This window comes from Protomyctophum parallelum, assembly GCF_964188405.1.
Source record: "Protomyctophum parallelum genome assembly, chromosome: 8".
NCBI classification, from domain to species: domain Eukaryota; kingdom Metazoa; phylum Chordata; class Actinopteri; order Myctophiformes; family Myctophidae; genus Protomyctophum; species Protomyctophum parallelum.
Genome location: NC_139703.1, coordinates 10,989,409 through 11,016,713, shown reverse-complemented (window position 1 = coordinate 11,016,713; position 27,305 = coordinate 10,989,409). Strand labels below are relative to the sequence as shown.

Genomic DNA, 27,305 nt, shown 5'->3' with positions numbered 1-27,305 from the left:
CGGTCAGAATGGGTTAACATGCAGAATATAGCCTATGCTGCATATATATGCCATATTCAGGTTCATATATGTGCATGTGGATAAATAGGAAATGTATAGCTTAGTACTCTGATGGTTTAACCTTTATTCAAATGTAGGTCAGCTGCCACAGTACGGAGACCGCAGCTTTCCTCTCAAAGCCAGCGCCGTTCGCCAGTGGTGGAATTGAACAGGTAACATCGTCCTGAAACTACAAGAAAACATTGTCCCAACCAGGTAACCATATAAACTACATAGAAACATTGTCCCAGCCAGGTAACCATATAAACTACATAGAAACCTTGTCCTAGCCAGGTGTTTGATTTTATCTGCTTTACACTAACCATCGCAATGCTTACCTTTTTTGAAAAGGTCATGCATGAGGACATTGCAAGTAGGCCCTCGACTAATTGGCAAAACACTTAGTTTTATTGATAATGACATTATAGACTACCGGTATATAATGTATTTAAAAAAAATCATAATATTTTAAATACATTTTATATAAGATGCCTAGCGAAACGGGACATTCTGCATACTTGTGATACTCTTAAGTAAATGTTGATTACCGGACATTTACTTGTAGTGTTTCTACATTGCAGCATTGATTATTTTTAGTACTTTTTCCACCACTGGTTCCAATGATCCAAGCCGGAACACGATTGATTGATCATTAAAATGAACATGCTTTGAAATTGCATGCATCCCACTAAGTGGTCAGATGGGTGATCTACTTTCAAGATTTTCAAATTGGCCCTAATCCAGATAAGGTTGCGAACCGTTGGTATACATATTTATGTATGTAAATCTATGGAATACACAGAAACACTTACTTGGATCTTGTGCTTTCCCATCAAATCTCTGTATGAAATAAGAATATAAATGAATAGTCAATTCTACCATTTCTATTGCTGAATGTATTTGCTGATACATGTCCAGTTGCTGTCATACAGTACCATGAGCTCATCCTGGAGACTGACTTTGGACAAGCTGATGGCGCCATCTAGTGAATACTATTGGAAGAAATAAAGGGTTAATGGTAGACAACAATGCACAGAGGCGTCTCAATAATCACACACTCAAACTTACTTGGTCATTCTCATGTTTGTTTCCATGAGTATCCTTTTTGTTGCTTCCATCCCTGGTTAAAGTATACAAATGCCCCCAAAATATAAATCAAAGTCCAAGTGGATGCTTGTTCTTATATTTATTATTATTGTGCTTAATTACCAAATGCTACAAAACAAAACTCACATGTTGGATGTAAGATGTTCAGCAGGGTCCTTCTTTCCCCAGCCATATTTGCTGTGGACATTGAAAATGTAGAAATTCAGAATAAGAACATGCAAAGTCTTGGTTATTGTCCAGCCTTAGGGTGCATCTGGAACACCGCAACAAAATCTTCATTCTAACCATACACTAGAAGACCTTTAAAATACTATCAATATATCAATCCATTATTTTGTTTCTGTTGCTGTTCCTGTCTATCCATCAATCTGGTGAGAATTGTGTTGAAGAGTTTAAGTACCGCAGGTGTTGTGCTCGCATTTAGTGCATTTTAGTTTTACTTCACCTTAATTTAATTTGCAATTTTGCATTGCATTGAGAGAGAGAGGATACTTGTTTAGAGTTAACACTAGAGAAAGTAGGAATGCTAAAAGTTTAAACACCAAAGTACCAAAACAATATAATTCATTAGTAAACAATTCCTGAAATGGTAGGCCTACATATCATTCGTATTCACATACTCACCTTTTTATCATCATAGCTGACCATTTAATTGCACAAAATAATTTGATCACTTTGGAAATGAACTATAACATCTGTGAGTTTCACATACTACATGACAGCATGTTAGCTGATGAAGACAGCATGTTAGCATAATGATGAAGACATTGTTGAAGAATTTTCGCAGTGGCGACTTGGTAAACTGGCGAGTTCTCCGGTATCCATCAACCCAGCCACCTCACCTATGGTCCTCTGTAGCCGCATACAGGGTCAGCAGCTGACTATATGTTGGATTGTACAGTATGTCAACGTCACCACTATAATGGTTGGGGCAACGTACTTGCCATAACTCCAGTTCCAGAAGTCCTATATAAGAACCTGGAGACTACAACATGTTTTCTGTTTTATTAACATTTGTTACTCTCTTCCTCTTTCCATGCCAGAAGTTGGAAAGAGGAAGAGAGGGAGGCCAAAGAAGGCATGGAGACAGACAGCCAAAGAAGACCTAAATGAGATGGGTGTCAGCAAGAAGGGTTGCCTGGGACCGGAGCAAATGTAGTCCATTGGAGGGTAATGGTCGCCCAATGTTCCAATAGTAACGGGAGGAACTAAGTCACTGTCAAAGTCAAAGTATTTTTTATATGAAATCCCCCATTTAACCTGTAGTGTCCTTGTAACAGAGTGGTCCTCTGTTACTTTCTGCACAGCATATTGGCACTTTATTAACTTGCACAGTTGTATTTTGCAGTCATGATTTTATTGTTGAATACCGTTTAGCTTAGATGGCCACTCAGCCAACGAGTTCCACCTGGGGAAATGCTTGGTGATTAACAAACATGAGGGGCAAGTGCAATGTGGGTTATTGATTCAATATGTTTGAGAAGTACAATGATGTGGAGTTCTATTGTTGAGGTTTGATTTAATGCCTAACAATTGCCTGTGATGTGTTTCAGTAATTGGGCTGGATAGCAGGGGGGGTTAAGATGTAATGTTGGGATTGCTTATTTATGTTGTAGTGTGAAGGATTTATAACATGTATAGTTCATGTAGTTCACAGAAACTTGTAACATTTGTATGGTTTAAGGTTATTTATTTATATGTATTTATTGTATGCTGTGGCGGTGTATGATTATGAATGCGTTGATTGATTGACTGAATCGTTTATTAACAGTGTGCATGGACAAGCACAGGGAAGTACAGTACAATACAAGGTCTGCTACAAGGCTTTGACTTTTTCCAGGCTACGGTTCCGAATTTCAGCCACTAAGTGCTCTTTTAGAGCGGTTTTTCCGTCTTTATGACTGTGTTGGTGGGGCATTCCACATTTGTGTGGCATACAGTAGTAGGAGAACGAATTTAAACCCTTGTTCGCGCCAAATCGTGATTTGTGGTAGCTCCCTGGTGTTGTGATTGTGGACTTGATTGACGTTTTTGAAGTAGTTAGAGACGAGGTACACGGGTGTCAATGAGGTGTAGTGTTGTATATTGTAGGTAGGTTGCTGTACATATCCACAGACTGACAGAGAGACAGCATTGGCTCACCATTTCAGAATGGCCCATGTGATCAGACCCAGAGCGGCGAGCAGCAGCCCTCCAGTCACAGTCATCATGACAACAAACAATGGATCAGGGTCCCAGTAATCAGACCTCACAGTCACCACCTGGGGAGCTTTAGTCTGAAGGATAAACAGCAGAGAGGCGCTGTCAGCTCCAAAGGCAAGTTAGATAGATGGATAGATACCACTTTTATTGATCCCCCAGGGGAATTTCAGTCGGCCAGAGGCAGCACAGCAGCAGTTAAACAGTTACAGAGTTACAGGTACCGTCTAGAAGGAAAGTACTATAACAATAGGCACCGTCAATACAGAACAGAACCTATAAAACTATCCTGCACCATGCAAACAAATAAAAATACGACACAAGGTTACAGTGTCCTCACAGTATCCCACACATTATAATATTGATCCCAAGATACAGCAATAACTTGAAACTGTACTGTATTGTACCATAGCAAGATGTCTATAGTCACCATCCTAATTCAAATAATTGTGTAAGAAGCAAACACATTTTCTGTTCCTTTGGTCATTTTTGTGTCCCCAGGATCTCTCACTGTGACTTATTAGTGCACATTTGCACAACACTGTACACCTTGAAAAATGACTTAATTTTGATATAAAACATAGGAACTTAAACTATGTCGGTTGCTTTCCAAGCTGGAACACAATCGACTGATTAAGATAAACATGCTCTAAAAATAAACCACAGCTGCCATGTTAAGTGGTCAGATGGGTGGGCCACGAATGCTTTTTCAAGTGGGCCCTGATCCAACAAAGGTTGTGAAAGTAAAGGAACCTGTGTGTGAAAGCTATCTTACCGTAGTCGTAGTGGTGGTGGTTGGAGTAGTGGTGGTCCAAGCCACCACGTAGATGTAAGCCACCGCCGTGGTTCGATGCTTGTCATCTCGATCGGACACAGAGAATGTCACCTCAAACATGGGACGATCATACACTCCATCCACAACGTAGGAGAATACGTTCTTGGAGTACAGCCTCAGATCCCAGTCGATGTGGAAGCGATCGACTGCTGCGCCTGTGTGACGAACCATTTCACAGAAATATGTGATGAATATAGGTAGATAGGCTGAAACAGGAGATACTGGAGGCAGGGGTGATCAATGTGTCCATACACAGACAAATGTGTCTGTGGCAAAGACTTGGTCTTGTCCATGGCAAATGTTTGATTTTCTTTTTTACACACCATTATACATTTCTTACCAGGTTTTCTTCTGAATATGTATGACACTTTACTACGACACTATGGCATATTCTAACTAGTACTAGTGGTTACTAGAGTCTATAAATGAGTCCATTTGGTTCCATTTGAACACTCAGAGTTACGGACACATTATGGTCAGGGCTAACTCTTTATGTGTTTCTAGTAATACCAGTAAGACGCCTGGAGGGCGAGAAGCGACCTCGAGGTTGCATGCACGCATCCGCCTCGTTGACGGCAGACTACATGGAATGAATTCTGTACTGGCCATATAAGGAGAATTTCTTGAGTGGACAGGGTTTGATGAGTTCAGATCAACATATGGAATGTCAGAAGAGGTCAGCTCCATACAGTATATGGAGATGTAAGGGTGGCAGCGGGGACATTCTCTTGAGTGTACAGGGTTTGATGAGGGCCACGGTAGGGCCAGGCCTTAATTTTCAGGCCTGTTGAGAACTCCAGTTTTCGTCTAGAGTTTGAAATTTGAATGGACAGGTGGATTGAGGAAGGATCAACATATGGAATGTCAGGTTCTGAAATATATCCATATATTTAGATCTAATGGTTTGAGGTCAGATGTAGAGTTGCTGGCCAATAGATCACTCACATCTCGATTTTGACCAGATGAAGAGCCTTGGCTCGAAACGTCGTCAATAAAGTATAACTTTTGGAGCTTTCTCTTTTTCCAATAGTGATGACATCAGGGATCTCCATATATGGGCTTAACTGCGACAGCAGGTCAGGCATTTACTATGACATTAGTGTCTCCACATTTCCATCCCTGATGATGTCACACTAACTGACGGGAAATGCTCGATTCCATAGTTAACTGCGACCTTCGGTCGCAATTATTGTTGTTTTGTGTCCGTCGCAAAAATGGCGATTACCAGTAGGTTCCTGACCTGTGCTGGCATACCCTATGGTTGTGGTTGATCGCTGGTTAACAAGGCTACTTGTTTACTTATGGAATGATCAACATGACTGTAGATTTCTCTAGGTCTTCAACCTTTTTACTTACCTGCCCCTTCAGGGGCAGTTCTGGTTAGTTTACTACTGGTTCTAGAAAGTTTCAGGTTATGTGAGATTCTGGGTTACCCTTCGTGGTTGAAAAGAACCATACGGTAAGTCACTCTGCGCGACCTGGACACTCATTAAAATATTGTAAAGCTTGCACAGACATCATCACAGGGCGACACACCGTTGGTGATGGTAGCAGTTAGATCATCACCATCTGCGTCGGTGCAGCTGAGCTGGAGGATCGGCAGCTTCTCAGACCGGGTGGAGAAGATGGTCGACTCATACGAGACAGGGTCACACACCGGAGCGTTGTCGTTCACATTCTAACAGACAAGCAAGAAATGGGAGTTTAAAATGATAACTGCATATTTCATCAGATGTTTCATTATACGATTGGTTCTTAAACTTTAACATTTCAAGAAAAAGGCCAAAGTGCAGTAACTACGGAAACAAATTAACTGATGGATTTTAAAGTGTTTCAACTGGTCAGCCAAATGAGATATCGGCATATAAGTGAAGTGTTACAATGGAACACCACATACTAACTCAACACATCTCAGTTAGACTTCAGCTTAAATACATTACTACCCCCCCTCAGGGAGTAGGTGGGTTTTAACACATGCCAATGAGAAGACCCCTCCAGACCACACAAGTCACAGGTCACAGAAAACAGCTTCTCATGGTTTGGTTTATGGTGTCCTTAAATGTACAACTTAGGTATTCCACATTTCCTTGACAAACCAAATGGACCATTTGAACACGTTTGCACACACTCAGTTACAGACCTGTAAGGGTCCATTTGGAACCCCCCTCAAGGAACCCTGACGGTCCCTGGTTGGATCCCACTTTGAGAGCCACTGAATTATGCTTCATCCACTATTCTTTATCAGTACTCGCCTTCTTAAAATGTGTTTATTTGAAATTTCACTAGGGGATAAGGTGCCTGACTCTGCATTTTATACCAAATTCTTAATTGACCGTACATACTACATGAATGTATCTCCAGAATTGGAACTTGTCCCCAAGATTCTATTCCTTCCTGACCTCAACATGTATGATGAGGTCCACGAATCCCGTCTTCCTGTTGGTTTTGTCCACATCCTGGTCGTAGTCCTCTGCCTGCACCCTCACCACATGTCTCTGCTGAAGCTCGAAGTCCACTTCTGTGTTTAGATACAGCTGCCCTGCAGATGAGGAAGGAAGGAACCATTTGCCTGCTGAAGTGACAGAGGGATCAACCCCAGTGAAATAGAAGAGTGACCTGTAAGATCAGTGGTTGTCAAGTGGTGGACCAGCAATACTTTTAACCACTTTATCCATATTATTTATATGTTATATGAAATAGCAGATATACAAGCTCACTTTGTGCCACGCTGTGAGATTGTACAAGGGATCCCTGGCACAAATCATTTTCAAATGGGGGCGGCGATTACATGTCAATTTGGGGGTCACTTGACATGAAAACAATTGAAAAGGTTTGAGAGGCGCTGATGTAGATGATCTTACCAGTGTCAGGATCAACAGTAAACATGCTGTTCATTGAGAGGATGGAGTAACGTATGTTGTCAAAGGGCCAGTCCTGTTCTCTGGCCACCACGACTCCCACAGCAGACCCTGGCTTCGTGTCTTCTCCAACCCGCAGCTCCAGTGTCACGAACACTGGCTCATGCTCATTCACTGGAGTCACTGTAACCAGAACACGTATCTGGGCTGGACACACACACACACACACACACACACACACACACACACATGCACACAATGTTCATTTGTGTTCACTGGCATGCTGTTGTGCATGTGCATATGACCTTGAATTTTTAATGCAGCACTATGTAACTATTTTATGAAAATCGAATCTGTACTATATAGAGTATGTTAATACAATATAACTTACGGTTGGGGTGGTTGTATTTTGTCCCCATGCTCTTCTATTGAGACATTTAGATACTGTGTGTGTCTAGGTGAGACATGACCTTTGACATGATCCTGTTTTTTGTTTTGACACATATTTTGACCTGATGGTCAAGATTCAATTTATCCCCTGAGCAAGCAGGCAGGCTCTATTAGCTCAAAGGTAAAACATTCAAGCTCTTGCGCAGAAACCGGGTTCAAATCCGGGATAGAAGAGATAAGTTACCTAGTGCAGCTTTAATACACATGTGTGTGCACACACACTATCACACACATTATTCATATCAACATAATCTGTTGACGGCATTAAAGTTGTTGATTGCATAAACACACTGACATGTGCGTGGGGGTGTTCCTGCGTCAATGGCCAAGATTGTGTCTTCATACTGGAAGCCGTTTGAGGCCATCTCCTCTGTGTCATAGTCCAGCGTGTTGTTTACCTGCAAGAGAGAGGAACTGTTGCAACAATCTGATTCATGACTCAATTCATTGGCAATTACGCAGAATTTCATTGAATGCCGTCTCGTTGGTCACCTGGAGCTGTCCATCTTCGAATCTGAACTTGATGAATGACAGGCCATTGTCGATCATGCTGACAGAGACGCTGTTGTTGCTGGCGTCCATATCCAAGCATGTCAGAGTGCCCAGGTTGGAGCCCACTGCAGTGGTCTCAGGAACCACCAGTCTGTGATAGAACCACAGACAGAAAGGTCAAGAAAGACGGCCAAGTAAGGGTTAATTTACACAAACAAAAAACCTTAAAAGTTAGAATATGGAGATATGAGGTTTCTGCCCAACATCCCCCCCTCTTTGTCTATAGGGCAAAGAGGGGGACAGAGGACGCTGTGGCATGCCTCCTTCACTCCCTTGTCCAACATCTGGACTCATCGTCGGACAATTTTACTACTATTCTTTTTGTGGACTTTAGTTCTGCTTTTAACACTAGAAACTGCACCTCCTCAACATTCCTCCACTCCTCATGCACTGGACACTCAACTTTTTGAGTAACAGACCACAGACAGTTAAAGTAGGTACATCTTTCTCATCAACTGTTATCACCAACACAGGGGCCCCTCAAGGTTGTGTCCTTTCCTCTACACACTATATACACAAATGACTGTACTAGCCCTTCACCCAACAACATCACATACTTTAAATACTCTGATGACACTGCCATTCTCGGACTGCTCCATGACAATAACTCTATTACGGTTTATCAGAATACCATTTCTCATTTTACACAGTGGTGCACTGAGAACTATCGCGGCATTAAACAAACTGCCTCGCCGATAGGATGGTTCTGTATACATCGTACATGTATGATGGGATGGTTCTGTATGCAGTGGAGACCTCATGTTTTTGTATCGTCTTGGTGTTATGTGCTACTGTATGTATTGTTCTTGATGTGGGTGTTGAACAGACTGTGAAGACAAATATCCTTCGGGACAATAAAGATTATTATTATCAACGAGAGAAGAATTCATTCATCTATAAATACACCAGATCTCTGTACGTACGTCTGGAATTCACGTAACTCGAGAACCATTCGCCCCACCGACTTCAAATTTGACACACGTGTTCCACATCCCCACAGGGAGTGCAATGCCCGGTGTCGAGTCCGTCGGATAGCCGGTTGTCCAGAACCAGCACAAAAGCCCCTGCACTGGCTCTGGACCTGATCAGCCCAATATCTTCATATATGGAGCTGGCCTGTTCTGACATCACAACTAAATTGATCACACCTGATCACCCCCCAACAGGCACTGTTCTAGTTTACAGTAATGAGTCAAGACACATTCTCAGTGTAAATGTCTGGATCTTATATGGTTAAGCATCACATCGCAGAGAGACTGGTTCGGATTTTTTAACATAACATATTTGCACTTGCAAAAGCATGGGCCATACTGACAAAGAAAACATACCAAATATAACATTTTTGTGCAGTTTCTGTGTTCAGGAAGTGAATGTGTTTTTGGTGTCTCATATACAGTATCCCGTAAGGGATGGGTCTTTATGACAAGACACGAAAATAAAAAATCATTCATTCTCAGTCAAAGCACGATGCAGAGCATTTGACATTGTTTTATTAGGCGGTAATACATTCACAGCTACTGTATGCCCCAACCCGATAATGCCACTGGCCAGGACTCAGCATATCAAGTACCGGTAGTAACTTCAAAAGCTGTGTGTGGTGATTCTGGTGAAACATAAAAGGTTGAACTCCTATAAAGAGGCACACCTCTGGCTAATGACAACCTCGAAAGCTGATTTATATGCCAGCTGGTGTCACTTGCCAAAAAAATACGGAATGTCAAGCTCCATTGCGCGATGTGCAATTTACAGTATAGTCACTATACTATACTGTAAATTAAGCTTTAGTGTCTCTTTATACCTCTTCATTCACCCAGACAGACTCGCCTGCTCTGGGTGTGCTCAGACACTATAGTATAGTCACTAAGCTGACCATAACAGTAATCACGGATATCTTTCTGAGAAACCTCTATATTTTGCACATTATCCTTTATAATATTGTAGTGTTAGATAGCTGCAGTATAACAACCAAGCCCCACCAAGCCCCATTTAAATAAAAAAAAGCACAAATAGCTGATATACAAGCTCCCAACGCACCACATATTAAACGCAGTTTTGGAAGGTTTGGAAAACAATTTTTTAATGTTGCCAATGTTTTGCACATTTTATATTGGTGGTGATGCCTATAGGACTTAGAGGCGGAATGATATCTGTAGCCTATACTGTATATCCCGTGTTTTGCCTTGTGCGCTAAATGAATGGACATCTGTGTGACAAGATTGAGATGACGAATTGTTATGATGAGCACTTTCTGTCCTGTTTTTTTTTTTCTTTTCTTTTTTTCGTCTCTTGTTTTTTTATACAATGAATCAACAAGATTCTTCTTTTTTCTTTCATTAATTCTGTTTACAATGCGGGAGGCACTCAAGCCAGAAAGCCCGCCAGCCTAGATTATCCTCATCCCAGTCTTCTGAAATGGGCAGACAATTCTTTAGTTAAGCCAGTGATTTATATTCTCTCTTTTTTTCATTACATTTTTTATCCCACGATTTTGTAAACCATTTTTTTCCACACAGAAAGACCCTGTGATATATATTCTCAATTTGACTCTCAAATTGAGTGAAATCCACAATAGCTGTGAAACTTTTGCTGTGCATAATTTTAGTAGTAGTTATAGTAGTATAAAACAGTGGTTCTCAACCTGTGGCCCAGGGGGTCCCCAGATGAAAGTGAAGTAACAATTTTTAAGACCTTGTTATTACCTAAAAAAAAGAAAAAGAAAGAAAAGAAAGAAATAAAAAGGAGCATTACTGGGGGTTGAGAACCACTTTTAATACTATTAGTTGTGTCAGTGAAAGAACACTTGTGATGTAATTGAGTGCATTTCGTCTTACACAATCACAGGAGGGAAGCAGAATGGTGGATACTCGTTGACGTCCAGGACAGTGACGGTGACGGTGGCGGTGCCAGTGCGCTCCTCTGCCAGGCTGTAGGCCCTCACCAGCAGGACACTGTGAGCCAGCATGGCCCCGTCAGCTTCTAGGTCCAGATTATAGGCCGTTCTGATCACTCCGTCCTCTGATGAGACAGCAGGGGAGACTAGATCAGTGGTTCAGAAAACATTTGAACCCATTAAGAAGACCTGGTTCTACAGATGCCTTCTGAACCAGTAGTTAAAGGTATATTCAGTGATTTCACTCAAAAAACCTTAGGTTTCGTTTTTGGCTGTGGGACCCAGCCTTTCGTCCAATCAGGATAGAGAGTCAAAAACTAAACCTAAGGTTTTTTGACCCCCAGGGGTTAACTGGGGACAGGGAGGAACTCCTTATATGGCCAGCACACTCTATAGTAGGGAGGATTATCACAACTAAACAAAAAAATAAGTGATATTTGAATTAAGTGAAATCACTGAATATACCTTTTAAAAAAAAAAAATAGCAGATGTATGTTACGGTTCCCTATATTATGATATATATTACTCTTAGCGGTTGTCTGGTTTTGGTATATGTTGTGTTTACCCTATAGTAACCTCTGTTTCTTTTATCCAATAGGATTGGGGAGCAGAGCTACTAATGATTATCAGCTCGCACCTGGGCCCGGGTGTCGACGCCCTATAAAGGCCTGCTTCCCCAGTCCTTCCCCAGTTCTGTTCTTTTCATTTGCCTCCTGCACCTTTTCCACCATGCACACTTTTAAACATTTCTGTTAACAACACGCACACATACATTTCACTCATGCATACACGCACTACACCACTGAATACTGATCTCTACACTTCATCTGTTTATTCCTGATTTATCGTTTGATTACTTATTTTTGGTTAATCAATCAATTCTATTTCTTTGGTAAACTGCGTCTCCCCTGTTTTTTGTTGTGTATCTTGGCACCCCCTAGGCCAGGTACATAACAATGTACAAGCTCGCTCACAGCGTGGCAGATGCTTTTCTCAGTTTTAAGGGGTTTAATGATTAGGACCCCCAAACTGATATATATTTGACTGCGGACGCCAACATGACAATATCTTGCGACGCCATGTGACTCATTGTGAGCTTGTAGATCTATTCTGAACAGGGATGCCAAGATTGAAATGTTTAAGACAAAATATGAAACCGGAAAGATCCCAAAGTAGAATGTAGCATGAGTCAGGCGGCAGGCCTAACCTTTCTGTATCTTGAAAGGTGGGTAGTCACTCACAAAGGTGTAACGCACATCAGGGAAGGAGTCATTAGCCCTTACGGCAGCTACAAAGAACTCAGGCCCCTGGTTCTCAAAGATGGATACGCTCTGGAAATGGTGACTGAAAACATAAATCAAGAAACCATTCCAATATTTTTGTAGGCCATATTTACATCTTGTGTCATAAACATTCCATCTGGTTTAATGTATTTGTGCTTCTATCTGCATCAAGACAGAATATGATACAGATGATCGATAATAGAAAGGAATGGCATATACTGTCTCTGTCGGGTGGAAACATATATAATTGTTAAAAGCATCTACAAGCTCTACAAGCTCAAAACGTGTCGCTTTGCCCCGAGTTTCGAAATTGTTGATCTGCTACTTTTGTATGACAGTAGTATTCATTTACAAAAGAAAAAACACAAATAGAATATGGACATAGGAGGTTTCTGTTTGTTGTACTTACACAAAGTCCAGAGGATGGTTGTATACTTTCAGAACCTGGATTCTGACCGTTCCAGTGCAGTTGGCACCGTGTCTGTCTCTCACAGCCACATCCACCTCAAACGTCTGTAATTCAGCATTACTGAAGCAGTAACTTTACTCTAAACACAGACACGTATACACAGTTTTGTGACACAACTGCCAAATGACCTGAACAGCAACTGATCATACCTTTGGTCCATTGTGGTAATCGAAAGGCTCGCTGGATGTAAGCGTGCCACCTCCATCACCTCCATCAATGTGAAATCTACCACTTGAGGATTCAGGACGTACCTCAGTGATAGAGAACTACAGCACAGACATATACAATACATCAACCTCTTAAGCCAAAAGTAATATACAGATGTGCTGTAGTGATGCAGCAGTTAATCAAACTAATACATTTAATCAAATATGAAATATAATGATTATAAGATCGATTGCTATTATTTTGCACAACACTGTATCAAGACAAGGTATAAAATTGGGCTCAAGTGGTTAATCAGACTAATCGATTTATTTGATTACAAATATATATTATAATGTATTTCACGTTGATTCATGCTATAATATACATAAAATAAAGAACATGCTTCTAAAGTATTTGATTGATTAAAAACATAGTTGATATCATAATGGTATTAATGGCTAATAAAACAATGGATAGGTGCAGCACTAATGTGCCGCGTGAAAGATTACTGAGGTAGTGTCGTTGTGGTCAGGGTCCGAGGCCAGTATGGTATATATGGACACTGGAGCTGGGAAGTCCTCTGGAACATGGACAGTAGCTCCTGAAAAGAAACACCTACTAATATGGTTGCATAACGTAAGATATTGCCTTGCTTCTGGGTGTAGAGGAGTGGGTATAATGACGGCCTCGACAAAGATTCTTCAGTTTAGCAGACTTTGGTGTTGTAACTGCACGCCGGTCAGTCCACACAGACTTCACAATGAGTTGTCTGTGTGCATACATGCAGTGAGAGCTCAAGTACCTGATACCAGAAGTGTCCACCTCTCTTTATAAACTTCCCACACGGAACCCAAGGACTATTAAATGAGGACAGGAAGTGAAGACCATACGGTAGACTACATGTTGCTCCCTGGAAGGAAAGAAACATGCGCAATGGGCTACATGCAGCCAACACTTCCGTGTTCAGCTTCCTTGGTCTCAATTGCGCATGTTTCTTTCCTTCCAGGGAGCAACATGGAGTCCACCGTACGGTCTTCGCTTCCTAACCTTATTTAATTAACCTTGACGGAACCAAGGAAGCTTTGAGAAGGAAAGGACATGGTCACGTGACTGGGCTGCGCCATGACACCTTCATGGATGCTTTCATGGGAGTCAAACTAAATGGTAAATGGTAAATGGTGCATTTTATATAGCGCCTCAGTGACCAGCTCATGAACAAACACTATTTCTGAATGACTGAGACCTTTTGTAAAGTATAATCGCTTCTGGAAAACAACAGAAGACATAACACATTATTGTCTGCTGTGTTGCTTTTCGATGTGTAGGCCTACACTGTGTAATTTTATAGAGGTATGGGGCTGTATTTTGCGTGTCTTAAGTACCAGGTCTTATTACTTAACTTAAGACCTGGAGGCGTGGTCAATGCTCTTTGGCCACTCAGAATAGCCAAATGGCATTGATCACGCCTCCAGCTATTAAGTTAAGTAATAAGACCTGGTACTTAAGACACGCAAAATACAGCCCATGGTATCTAAAGAGCACAAAGTACCTTTCTGAACATACCAAGTATCGCAAGACTTCCCACCGTTTCCTGTCTGGCTGCCAAATCTCGTGATACCTCCGAGCCAGAAATGATACCTGCTGCTGTTTAGATTACATTATACGCTCTCAACAGTTATATGTGTATATTTTACCTGTTAACTGGAACAGAGGGTCACACTGTGGGGGCTCATTCACGTCTCCCACTCTGATGTGGAAGGTTTGCTCCATGATGAAGCCAGTCGCATTGACGACTTGCAAACCCACAGTGTACAAGCTGACCCTCTCATAGTCCAGAGAGCCATTCTGTATTATCTATAAAGACATCAGCAAACCTTATCAACTAGCAATATTCTTCTCCATAAAGATTATTCAAGTGTTCTGTCATCATCATGTATAAGCAGGTGGAGTTTTAATGTGTCATGTCCTGTATTTTATTCCCACTGATGTCTATGTTTTGGGTGCATGTGTCTGTGACACCCAACTGACTAATTGTTTGTCATTGATTGATTGCAGGTGTGTGTGGGTGTGGTGCCGGTGCCCTTTAAAAGCAGAGTGTGTTGACATAATGTGCCGAAGACAGAGATGAAGCGAGCAGAGTGGGACCCACTGTGACCGGCAAGAGTGGGTTTTATGGCATGGGGTTAACTTATAAATGATATGCAATGCTTTTATAGTTCAAAATGTATGGTCATGGTAAAGTGAGGCAGCTTTCTGCAATGGTGCGCAGCACTCAGTGGTAAGTGTTTTTATTACGTGCACATAATGTTAGCTTGTTGAAAAGATGTACGTGTACTGTGACGCTCGCACACTTTGGGCTCATCGCTCGGCACCTGCCCAAGTTTGGGTTGGATGTGCATGTCTTTGTACTTTTTTCGCTTCCCTCTTTTTATGCCAGTTCTTATTGAGATTGCTGTAAACCCTTTTTGTAGTGCTAATGTGTGTGCTGCGTATACATTTATTATTTGGATGTTTATTGGCCTTCTAAAGTTACGCCTTAAATGGTTGTTGGTGCAATACCAACTAGCGTAGTCGGTAGTCTTGGTGTATTTTAGTAACCTCTATTGGTCCATTTGGTTAAAATCAGATTATTTAAAATGATGGCCCCTACTCACCTGGACATCAAAGGTGCCAGAGGCAGCTGCAGGTGTGATAACAGGGGCCTCAAGGAGGTCCTCGTGTGGGGTGACGGAAAAGATGCGGATGTCAGGCTTCATGCTGAAGTTCCGCACTTGGAACTCGGCCAACACGTTCCTGGGGCGAACATCCTCGAGCACTGACACAAAGTCAGGAAGGCCGATGAACTCTGGAGACAGAATGTTACAGCGTTTTGGGTAACCTTGCACAGCTGCTGGCCTTGCAAAATCACAGTTAAGTTCTTCTCCACAACGCCTGGTTGGATGATTATGGTACATGTTTCCCCAGCCCTGCCCCTATGTTCCCTCAAACTGTGTGTGTGTGTGTGTGTCTGTGTGTGTGTGTGTGTGAGAGAGAGAGTCCTGAGCATGACGTTAAACTGCTCCGTTGTAACTACCACCGTTAATGTAGTGGGTGCAGATTTGATATGCATTTGCAACCTCTGCTTCAACATGATCGCAAGCTTGCATACTACAAGGCACCGACAGCTGCTTGGTGCTTGGTGGTCCTTCCCAAATCCCGGGAAGAGAGGCGTTTGATCTGGCCTTCTATCGGTGTGTCCGTCCACTGTCAGAACAACAGTGGGTGGATTTTGGGCCCATGGGCTCAGCCACACTACCGAGAACGATATGACACCGGGTGGCAATGCAGTAGTGAGTAGTGGACTGGGAAATTGTTTCCTCTGGTGGTCCAGTCTGGGACATGTAACTTTGCTGCACCTGAACTATTTGTGTGTGTGTGTGTGTGTGTGTGTGTGTGTGTGTGTGTGTGTGTGTGTGTGTGTGTGTGTGTGTGTGTGTGTGTGTGTGTGTGTGTGTGTGTGTGAGAGAGAGACACCAAAGACAGTAATGAATGGAAGTGGACATATTCAGACAGAGAACATTATAGGGCATAGAGAAGTTAAGAGAACATGGTAGGGCTGACCACCAGTCAGACCCCCTTGTTGTTCTTCTGTGTAGCAAACTGTCTGCCTCTGCACTACACTAGCAGTTCCTCCAGAGGGCGATCTTGGTGTGTTGCTTGACAACTCTTACAACTCCACTTTTGTCACACAGAGTAGGTAGGCTACTAAATAAATCACACAGTAAAATACTTTCATCACAGTTCAAATCATAAGCAATTGACTCCAATACCAGCTTATTGTCTGTGCCTCCCTCCTACACACATGGGAGCACGCTGCACGCATGCTCACAGCAGACACCAACAGGATTAATCATTCAGTTGAACCAAACGTTTATGCTCTGGGTTAGTATGACTTACATCAGTAGTCTAGACTCTTTAGTAGATCTACACCGGTTATTGTGATTGTTATATGCTATGGAATGAGCAACTCTACCTGTGGTCCAGACCCTGAGAACTCATTCACAAATGGGTGATAAATATCACATTGAGAGACCATTTTTGGACCTCGACATTTATTTGTTGTTTAGAGCAAAATGTATTGTAATTAGATACGCTACCGATAAGCTAAGAAATAACCCCTTACAGAGTCTGATATACAGTAGGCTATATCAGACAGTGTTTTCCAAAGTGGGTCAGGACAGGACCCATATTTGGGAATATTATTTCTTTTTGAGGTGCTAGCCCCTCCTATATACAGCTTTTGTGCCCACACGTGTCAATATTTGACAATGAAAGGAGAAATTAGGTCAAATGTCTGCCAAATATGACGTACATTTGTGGCAACACAAACATTATTTGCCATTGACAATGAAGGGAACATTTACGTCATATGCAGACGAGCAAATCGGCTAACAAATCATAAATTCAGTTGTTCATGAGATGATGTATAATGAGTAATATATATATATATATTATTACCGGTATTTTAAAAGAATGCTAACATTTTTTGTCATCCTGATCAATGTCTCATCACAAGTGAGCTTGTAGATCGTAGTTTGGATCCCAGGGAGACATCACATCAAAAATGTATTTTGGGTCTCAAGCTTAGAAGGTTTGGGAACCATGCACTGCTCTAGTCTACTCTATACTACATAACCAATAGATTTCTCTGTACAAGAGGAGCACCACTAGGTGCTTCACAATTCACATTGATGATGATTATATTCATCTTAACATAGGTCATTTTTTTTAACTGATCGATGAGCTGTGTAGTCTTAGAACACAAGAGTTCGTTGGTTACATTACATAAAATATTGGTCAATTAAAGATGCACTCACCAGCAGAGACGTTGCACACTAAATATGGCAGGAGCAGGAGAATGAAGATGAAAGCCATAGGTGAGCTGGGAGGTTGAGATACATCTAATCAGAACGTAATGATGTCTATAGAGAAGACTTCATGATATAGAGGTGTGTGTGTTCTGGGTGTGTATTATTGCTAGCCGTGGTTACTGGGTGTCCTTGCCTGGATATAACCACAGAACAAACCATGACCACATCAGCTCTGCCTGGTCTTGTAATATTTATGGTAAAACAGATAACAGCCTGTGTATACGGTTGTATAACACTTCATTTATAGGCCTAGTCAAAAAGAGCAGATTTGCAAGCTCACAAGGTGTCTCGTAGCAACGCACTGAGTCAAGCTTAAAGCACAATGACACTTTTTTTTGTTGGTGGGTTGTATAGTTACTTTGCCATGATGTAAGAATATGGTGAGATATGTTCAATAGTTGCTCAGTTGATTAGAAATTGATAATCCAAAAATAATTATCCCCATTGTCTTTCATTACATGGTGATAACAGGTCTCAAAGTTGCACTTTTTGGAATTTTAAGCATGTAAGCAAACAAAGCATGATAGGCTTATATGCAAAGGCTAAAATGTAATTTGGAAAGCATGTTATGTTGACATATTATGCCAGGACCTGGCATCCTACAGTATGTGTATAGTTTCAATTTACAGATGATTGCCCTACTGTTTAGACTGAGGATCGGTTCTTGATTTTCCTATGATCATAGATTACTATTTCTATGCATTAGATGTACCTTGTGTTTTCCTTGCTTACTGTAAATCGCTCTGGATTAAGTTTGACAAAACATGGTACTTTTTCTTCCTGTTGATTTTACCATTCTGAATCCAGATCCACGGCTCCAATCCGGATTATCTTCCTAAATCAAGTAACAACTATTGAAGCTAGCTCACGAATATTTGGAGTTACATCATGGCAGGGTAACTAATACTACACAGCACAACTACTACACTGTGATTGTGCTTTATGTAGGCAAAACACATATGCACATAGTATAATTATGCATTGTTTGAATGTGCCAGGCCCATAACCATAACATCAGATACCGTTATCACAGATTAAGGCCTTCTGAATCTGAAAAGCAAAACTGAAAAGTGGTCCCAACCCCCTATTTCCAGCTCTCCTGTGTAATGACCAATGTGATGCGCTGTGGAGAGTGGCCACATGCAGGCAGCAATTATTCTGAAGTGTATGGTCTGCCATTGACATTCATTACAATCCAAGCCATTATAGATGTGCTGTAGTGCTTTGTGGGGCACGGTACCATCCTTAATGGGGGCCCCCCACCCCCCAGCAAAATGGTCAGCTCTCCTGTTGTTCTGCGTTAGCAGGCAGACAGGTGAAAGCAGAATTGAATTGACAGGCCAGACAGACAGACAGACAGACACCCTTTAAACTAGGGCTGCAACTAACGATTATTTTCATAATTGATTGGCAGACAGGTGAAAGCAGAATTGAATTGACAGGACAGACAGACAGACAGACACCCTTTAAACTAGGGCTGCAACTAACGATTATTTTCATAATTGATTAATAGGATGATTATTTAAACAATCTGAATAATTCATTAAAAAATATATTACATTTTGCTCAGCTGCTGATTAGGCTGTAAATAACAGACAAGTCTAAGGTAACAGTACTATTGTAAACTCAAATAGGTAAATTATTTCGAGACATATTTTTGGTTCTTGATCCTATAGAGTCAAATAATTAGAAAGTAGGAAAAAAAACACATTTTTGTTGTTTTTCTTCTTTGTAATTATTTGTTGTCATGATTTGTCACGACTCGAGTTGGCTTCGTACGATGCTTTAAAGGTCTTTAAATACCAGTAAATACTTTTTGAAATGTCTATGGGAAAAATGCATTGGGCCTGGCGTCGTCATGAAATGGGGCGGGACTACGACACTCTATAATTTTGCAGATTAGATAATTATTTTCTTTAATATGTTGAGGGTAAAATGGCCTCAGACTTTAGATGTTTTTGGATTGATTGATTGATTTACAAGGCTCTGTACTTGGTCCCATCCTTTTTTACCATCTACAATGCTTCCGCTCGGTCAGATCATCCGCCAACATGATCTATGCTTTCACTGCTATGCTGATGGTACACAGCTGTATCTCCGCACTACACTAACCACATTGTCAACTGCCTTCATGAAATCAAGACCTGTGTGACCACCAACCTACTCAAACTCAACAAAACAGAGCTCCTGGTCATGGGTCCCAAGGCGCAGCTTGAGAAGATCAGACATTTTCTTCTCCAGGTGGATGGCTGTTCCATCTCTCCACCCCCTGAAGTGCACAACCTGGGTGTCATCCTGGACTCTACCGTCTCATATCAATCCCACATAAAATATGTTACCAAATCTGCGTTCTTCCACCTCAAAAACATTTCCAGACTCCGGACGTCACTCCTAGACTCTGTTGCAGAGACCCTCATCCACGCTTTCATCTCCTCCCGCCTGGATTACTGTAATGTCTCCTGTTGTTCGGCCTCCACAACAAGGCCCTTGACAGATTGCAGCACGTCCAAAACTCAACTGCCAGAGTGCTCACCCGTACAAAACGCTGGCAGCACATCACCCCCACCCTCAAACACCTCCACTTTTCAGTTAAGTTCTGCATCATCTACAAACTGCCCTCCTCACCTACACCTAAGTCAATGCAAAAACTGTTACTCTGGGACACACCATGATTAAGCACTCACACTTGTTTTCAACAGGGTCCAGCATTTTCAATTCAACATTTAGAGATGTACAAATATACACTTCTATAAAAAATAGGGGTGGGGGAGAACTCATCCTTTTTTTTTTTCTTTTTTTTTTTTTAAGGGGGCAAGTTTTGAATTGCAGCCGTCCATAGGTGCTCTTTGAGAGCAATTTTGAAGGAGTCAAGGTATCCACATGTCTTAACCCTTGGACTGCCAGTCCCAATTTTTTTGTTTGGGTAACAAATTGGCATATTTTTAATTCATCTTTTTAATTAATGGCTGTTGGTAGGGCATTCCACATTTTAGTGGCATATGAGCTAAATTAATTCAATCCCGTTTGAGCCGAATCTGGGTTGGACGTGGTTTGTTGAACTCATGGTGTTGAGTGTGGACTTCATTGACATAAGGAACTTGTATTTATACAGGTACATGGGTAGCTTGGTGGTGTAGCGAATCTTGTAGACCAGACCCATAGATCGAGCACCGAAGTCTGACGTCAATATCGGTAGAGGGCGCAAATCCAAGGGTTCATGTACTTTTTATTTGCATTGTAATCCTCATAGGGGGATTTTAGATCGCCTCAGTGTTTGAAAAATAAACATGTCATCCCAGCCGTTACACTCATATGGATATGAAGAATCGACAGACAGACAGACAGACAGACAGACAGACATGACACATTTGGAGTCTGTCTGGACTTGAACAGCACCATCAAAGTGGGATCCTTGCTGTGAAAACATGCCTTCACCTTGGCCTATCACATTTACATACTAAAGCTCCATTGATAGATTGAATGGGATGGGTAACTTGTTGTTGTTGTCAAACAACGACCTACTCACACAATAGCCCAATTAGGAACTTGATGTGTGAATGGGTGTGAAAACACTAGCCATCTGATTTGCATACTCTCAGAAATCCGTGATTCACTGGGTAGGTCTACTCAACTACAAATGTGAGGTATTTTTGAGTGGTTGCATTGCCCAGCAATGTGTCCCTATATACAGTATGTGACAAAGTGCCGCTGTTGAGCACACTGTGCACAGCTACATGATAGGAAGCCTGGAAGTTCCGGGGACCCCCTGGGGACCCCCACACGGTAACTGTCATTTCTCTACCGTTTCGGACACTGGACGGCTCGCCGGAACCGGGCCGGCACCCTGGCCACGTTCCCGTGGGTCTGGAAGTTCCGAGGACCCCCACACGGAGTTGCACCACTCAGTTCAAATGGGTGTGCTTTTTACCGTATACTTGAGAGAGTATAATGTCCAAACTACTCCACTACACCCCAGAGGCAAATAGGATATTGTAGTTTTTATTCCACAAGCTATTTTGCAGATTTAGATTAGCCTATATTGCAAAGCTAATGAATTACCAATTAATTACACCAATTCAAAAAATAGCCAATCTTCAAGCTCACAACATGTTGCAATGTGTTGTGACTTGTGAGCTTAGATCTGAAGACTTTCAAAAGATTTTGACACATTTTGAAAAAACGTAATCGGTAGCCTATAGTCAACTTGGTTGGTTAGCGCCAATACTTTTTAATATAACATAATGATGAAATGTCTAGTGTTATGGCTACATTTACCTAATAAGAAATCTGAGAATCATACTTCTTAACCATTGTTTATTTGTCACTCACTATGGCTTCAAATTGCAAAATGTTGACTATGCTAAAATCCAACTAGATAACACTGGAGGGGAGGGGGTAAAAACAACACTGAGGATTTTATGGGGGTCCATTAAAGGTATCCTATCACTTTAAACACTATAGGGTCATTCGAACCTCTCTACTGTTGCTTTTGTGTCTGTGCTTTTTGTCTTTAAGTTTAAGTCCGTGTGGACTTTGGAGTTTATGGGTATGGGATGTGATGCACGCAAACGCGAGTAAACGCAATTTGAAAGTGAAATAGCTTATAGGCTACCCTTTAAATTAAAAAGGTTGAGAAAATTCTTCTAGCCACCTTATATAAAACTATAGCGATAGACAAGACATGCATCATGCATGCAAGATGAGATGTGTGCAAATTAGCACCCCCTGCATATACTGATCTTGGATTGGCTGCTTCAGACAAACGCCGTTCTAACTGGCTGTCTAGCAACCGCTGTATAAAGAACCAACGCGCTTCACTTGAATCACTTCACTTCACTCAGTCTGAGTCAGCACACTGAGCACAGCTGTATGAGAGCTCTGGACTCTGGAAGGTTGGATAATTAGATGCGCTCGGTGTCGCCGCTGTGGAGACACGAAACACCACCGAATTAAGAAGACATCTTTTACTGGACTTGTGGACTATTAGACTAATGACTTGATTAGGATACAAGGATAACAACATAATGTGAGTGTTGAAGCTTACTTGGCTGACTATTTATTTAATTATTTATATATCATACGGAAAGCATCGGCTGCGCTTGTTTATTCTACTTTAAAAGTAGACTAACGGTATTTATTTATTTTTTGCAGAAATTGGCCCTGCAGTCAGATGATCGGAAAAGACATGGTAAGTTGAAAGTCAATTATCAGTTTGAATGAAACGCACAATGCAGCACATGTAGTCCTATCAGGATACCGGTTACACGGGTGATATATAACTAGATAACTGTGGTGATAGCCCTACTAGACCCGTGCTGCTAGTGCTACTAATATAGGCTAATTTCTGCCCATTAGTTCGCGGCGGCTGAACGGGCAGTGATAAAAGTATATGCGCACTATTGGCAGCTAATCATGTTGCGTTATTATGAAGAATGGCTCGCTGTTTTTAACTCGCGGTTAATCAACGCATTATAGGCTGCGCAGATCATGCATGATGCCTGCTGCATTGATCTGACCATCATTGCAGTCCAAGTCCAGCCTGTATTTAAACAACGGTGGACAATTGAGTTTCTTGCCCCGTGTGTGTGTGGTGCTGTGCCACACGATTCAGTGTACATTGTCAAGTTCCTGTAACTTCTAACATATTATTAATAACTGCACACAGAAGGTCTTGGGACAGGGCAGGGTCAAATGCTTGGACAGATAGTGAAGAAGAAAGGTCACGCTGGTTCAGAAGCTTGGCATACTGGAGTACAGAAGTGATGTACATTAATGTGTCACCTCTGGTCCCAGGCATGAACCTGGGACCATTTCTCACCTCTTTGTTAAGTCAGTCTGTGTCTGTGTGTGTGTGTGTGTGTGTGTGTGTGTGTGTGTGTGTGGGGTCCCCTATAGTGAGACATTCAAAATAAGCAACATTGTTAGTTTTTTTTTTAAAGTTATATTATATATCCACAATGGTTCATTCGAATAAATTCAAATAAATTCGAGAGTCACTGTATCCCATTCTCTCCCGTTTGAAAATCTTTCTCTCAGCACACACACACTGTTACCTGATCTGTTATTCCTGTGTTTGATTTTTTTTGTTGTGAGCCAACGTTTCTCACTGGTTGCTTCTGACCAATCAGTGTGGGATCCTGTGAGTCAGAGGCAGAGGAAATGGGAGTATTATGTTCTTTAGTGCGTCGCTGCTGAATTTCATATGCAGGCACGCTGCACCCTTAAAGATGCAGGCATCCTATACCCAGCATTAAAAAAGACCACAGTCGCGCCAATCTCAGTCCCCTCACACTGTAGAATCCTTTACGTCTAACTGTGTTCCGTATAAATTAAGGTCAAAGTATGAGAACACCTGTAGCGTATACAGTGTTGACAGTTAATTGTCTCATATCCGGCGATTAGATAGAAGTTGTGTGTGTATGTGGTTTTCGCTTTTACAGGTGTGGTCTAGTAAATGAAGTGCCCACTATGTATGCCTATTAAGAGTCGTGTATCCGTTTTCTAATAGTTGTTTTGTGTTCTCTGAAATTATAATGGGATAAATGGTGAAACCTGACAGCACAAAATACTTTCTGCATGTCTGAGCCTGCATTCTGTGATATGCACAACATTAACTGTAGTTGAAGGAAAGGAGCCGTTTATCAGAAAATGTTTTACATGACTGACAGCTAATCGGCATGTGATTCTTATCTCCTCTTTATCACAGCTCTGTCTGCGTAATTCCGGGGACTGTATGCGGGAGCAGATGCATCACATGATGCGGTCACTGCAGGACCTGAATCAGCTCCGGAGAATGTGTCCGCCGCCCAAACAACCCGCTGCCACTGTTGCCAGCGGCGGTGGGCCGCTTCCGACTCTGGCGCAGCGCTCTGCGGTGGCCCGCGCCTGCCAGCAGAGAGCGTTGCAGCGGGAGCGTGCCACACGCCTGCGCATGTCCGACGCCAGCACGGCCAGCACCTACGACTCCGCCTGTTGTCTGGTCAGTCCGCTGGAGGAGGAGGACGACGAGACGGTCGGCGAGCTGGGTCGGGGCTTCAGGCTGAGCCTGGGCTCTCCCAGCAGCGAGAAGAGTCTGGAGTTTGACTCGGGATACTCTGAGGCATCGTGGCAGGACGACGCGGTGGTGCTGAGGAGGACCAGGAACGTGCGCGTTTCTTCCTCCGCCTGCCTCCGGACAAACCGGGCTTCTAGTGGACGCGTTAGGCCCAAGTCGACCTCGGACGCCTGTCTGGAAAGGTGGACGTCGTTTGAGGTCAGCGACCCGGAGGACTGGACTACGGCCCTGTTGACCCGAGGGCGCAACCGGCAGCCGCTGGTGCTGGGGGACAACAGCTTCGCTGACCTCATACAGAACTGGATGGACCTGCCCGATTTCCCAGAGCCCTCCGCTGAACTCAAGCCCAGTAACTCTGGCAGCAGGCTTGCGAGGGGCTTCTTCGTCAACATGAGGCGGAAACTAGCAGGGATATCCAAGAGCATGGAGGGCAGAGTGAGGATGAGGAGCACTGACTCTTCTCGTGTTGCCAACAGGACTGCCAACGCTCCGAAGCGCCTGTCCTGTCCAGTGGGGGTGCAACAGCCTCGCGCCCCCTTTTTCCACCAGTCCCACTCAGCTATCCATGCTCTGGACACAACAGACTTTTACCACTTCACGGCTCTCATGAAGTCAGGCAGCCGACAGCCTATAATCTGTAATGACATCATTGGATACATCTAAAAAAACAAACATTGGTTGCCTTCTATAGAATTTTACAGGATGAACAATCATCCTCCAGGGTCACTTTATTTTTTTTTATATGACTTGCATTATCACTATTGTACATTGACAAATAAGCTATTGACAAATAAAACACTGTTGCATTATTTAAGACTAAGTACTTCTTGCATTGTTTGCATTATATATGAGTCTTGAACAAGTCAGTGTTTCTGGTGTGTTTGCTAGAAATTCTGCATTAGAAGAGAAACCTGGGAAACATCTAGTCAGCAACAGTCTTTTAGAATGATGTGGCTGTACTTCTTGAGGCCCCTGGAGTATAAATACAGTGCATCACTGTTGGGCAGCATCTCCTCATTGCCAGAGAGACATCAAAGGATGCATTCACTGACTCTGCAAAGAGGCCACAAACATACAATTACAAACCACTTAGGAAAGTGAACCACGCATGTGTAAATGGCAATGTTGTATTGTAGAAAGATAAACCTTCTATACAAATAGTTACACATTTTTCCATTGCATTTGAGTCCATGGCACTAAATATACTCCCAACTTATTATTTCCCCACACTCACTAGATTTGATGTTAAGTGCTAGGACATAATATTCTCAACTTAACTTCTATTCCAATCCCTTCGATGGTGGGTCTGGGTGAGTCGGGGAAAGAGAACATGTAACTTATTTACAGGCCAGCATCGGAGACTGTATCAACACTGAGCTGCGTGCCTGATGAGATCATCCCTGATGTGTCTCAACACTACGATGTGAAGAGACGTTGGGAGCAGCCGGGTGCTGCAGATGGACCACAAGTTTACTCAAATCTCATGCTTTATGAAGCATGACCTCAGTCACTAACAGCCCACTGCCTCATTTAACCCGCAACACTCTCCATCCGTATTTTGGTCTCAGGTGCTGAAGTCAACTCATGCACACACATCGGCTAATGGAGGGAGCCGTTTGTTGTGTGCATACCATGAGTAAAATACAACCAAAACACTTAAGACTGGTCTGCATGGGGTTGAGCTAATGATTGCTTTATCTATGCCTGTCTAATTTGTCCATGATTTAAGATTAGGGGTGAAATAGAGCTGAGAAGTAATGAGGTAAGAAGGTTTTCTCCAGCAGATTCTCCCATTCTCCCATGGTCGCTTCGCAGCAGGCAGCCTCACCAATCATCTTGGATACGAGGGGCATTGGGGATTAGAGAAGAGAGATGGTTCTTACTGAGAGTGTCATTTGTCTTATAGCCTGTTTATCTAGGTCTACTGGTGGAATGTCACTGCAACCTTTGAGCCAGCTGGGAGAGAACAAACTATCTGGACACAACTGAAATGTTCCCACTGCAGAGAAACTGATGATGCGATGACTTCATGAACGATAATAATCACACTTTACAAATACTGGGCTATACATGAAGGAGATGAAGTCATTTAAAAAAAAAAAGACTCCCACCAGTCTGGGGCTTGTAACTTTAATCGTCACTTTCCTTTTTCCTGCATGTTTCTAATGGTCTGCAGCAGATTAAGTGAACTGTGAATGTGAATCTATGTCATCTCTCCTGGTTGAATGAGAATCAGTCAAACCCCACATTCAGTACATACGCACAGTCCAAAACAAAGTAGGTTAGTCTTCAACATGCATGTGTTTTGTGTTGAATGCATTAGTGTACACATGTTGAGTGTGTCAGCATTGTTTTAATAGTAAAAGGCGCAACACTTCACATGTGAGAAATTGCTTTGTTCTTGAAATGAAAGTGGCACAATATCTCTCAATCAGGTGTGATTAATGATAATTCTTTGCACTCTGGCAAACATGACCTTTGCTTATTGAACGTCCAGCAAGACCACCGCTTT

At 42.3% G+C, this 27,305-nt stretch overlaps 2 protein-coding genes across 2 annotated transcripts; one reads left to right on the top strand and one right to left on the bottom strand.

The window, feature by feature from the left end:
• Positions 1-173: 173 nt before the first annotated feature.
• LOC310863814 (cadherin-related family member 4-like) lies at positions 174-17,743 on the bottom strand (the record flags this gene model as incomplete). Its single annotated transcript, XM_083772306.1, has 18 exons — positions 174-229; positions 852-877; positions 1,273-1,323; positions 3,289-3,422; positions 4,121-4,335; positions 5,717-5,858; positions 6,580-6,752; positions 7,042-7,245; positions 7,784-7,886; positions 7,981-8,131; positions 10,872-11,055; positions 12,138-12,274; positions 12,623-12,726; positions 12,832-12,948; positions 13,339-13,430; positions 14,524-14,683; positions 15,484-15,674; positions 17,686-17,743. 18 exons carry the CDS (start codon positions 17,741-17,743, stop codon positions 174-176), a joined length of 2,298 nt encoding a protein of 765 aa, XP_083628432.1.
• Positions 17,744-22,587: 4,844 nt separating this feature from the next.
• LOC310862509 (PAK4-inhibitor inka2-like) lies at positions 22,588-25,596 on the top strand. The gene is made up of 3 exons (XM_083770446.1): positions 22,588-22,765; positions 22,891-22,927; positions 24,446-25,596. The coding sequence occupies exons 2-3, from the start codon at positions 22,910-22,912 to the stop codon at positions 25,454-25,456; spliced, it is 1,029 nt and encodes a 342-aa protein (XP_083626572.1). The 5' UTR covers positions 22,588-22,765; positions 22,891-22,909; the 3' UTR covers positions 25,457-25,596.
• The last annotated feature ends 1,709 nt before the right edge of the window (positions 25,597-27,305 follow it).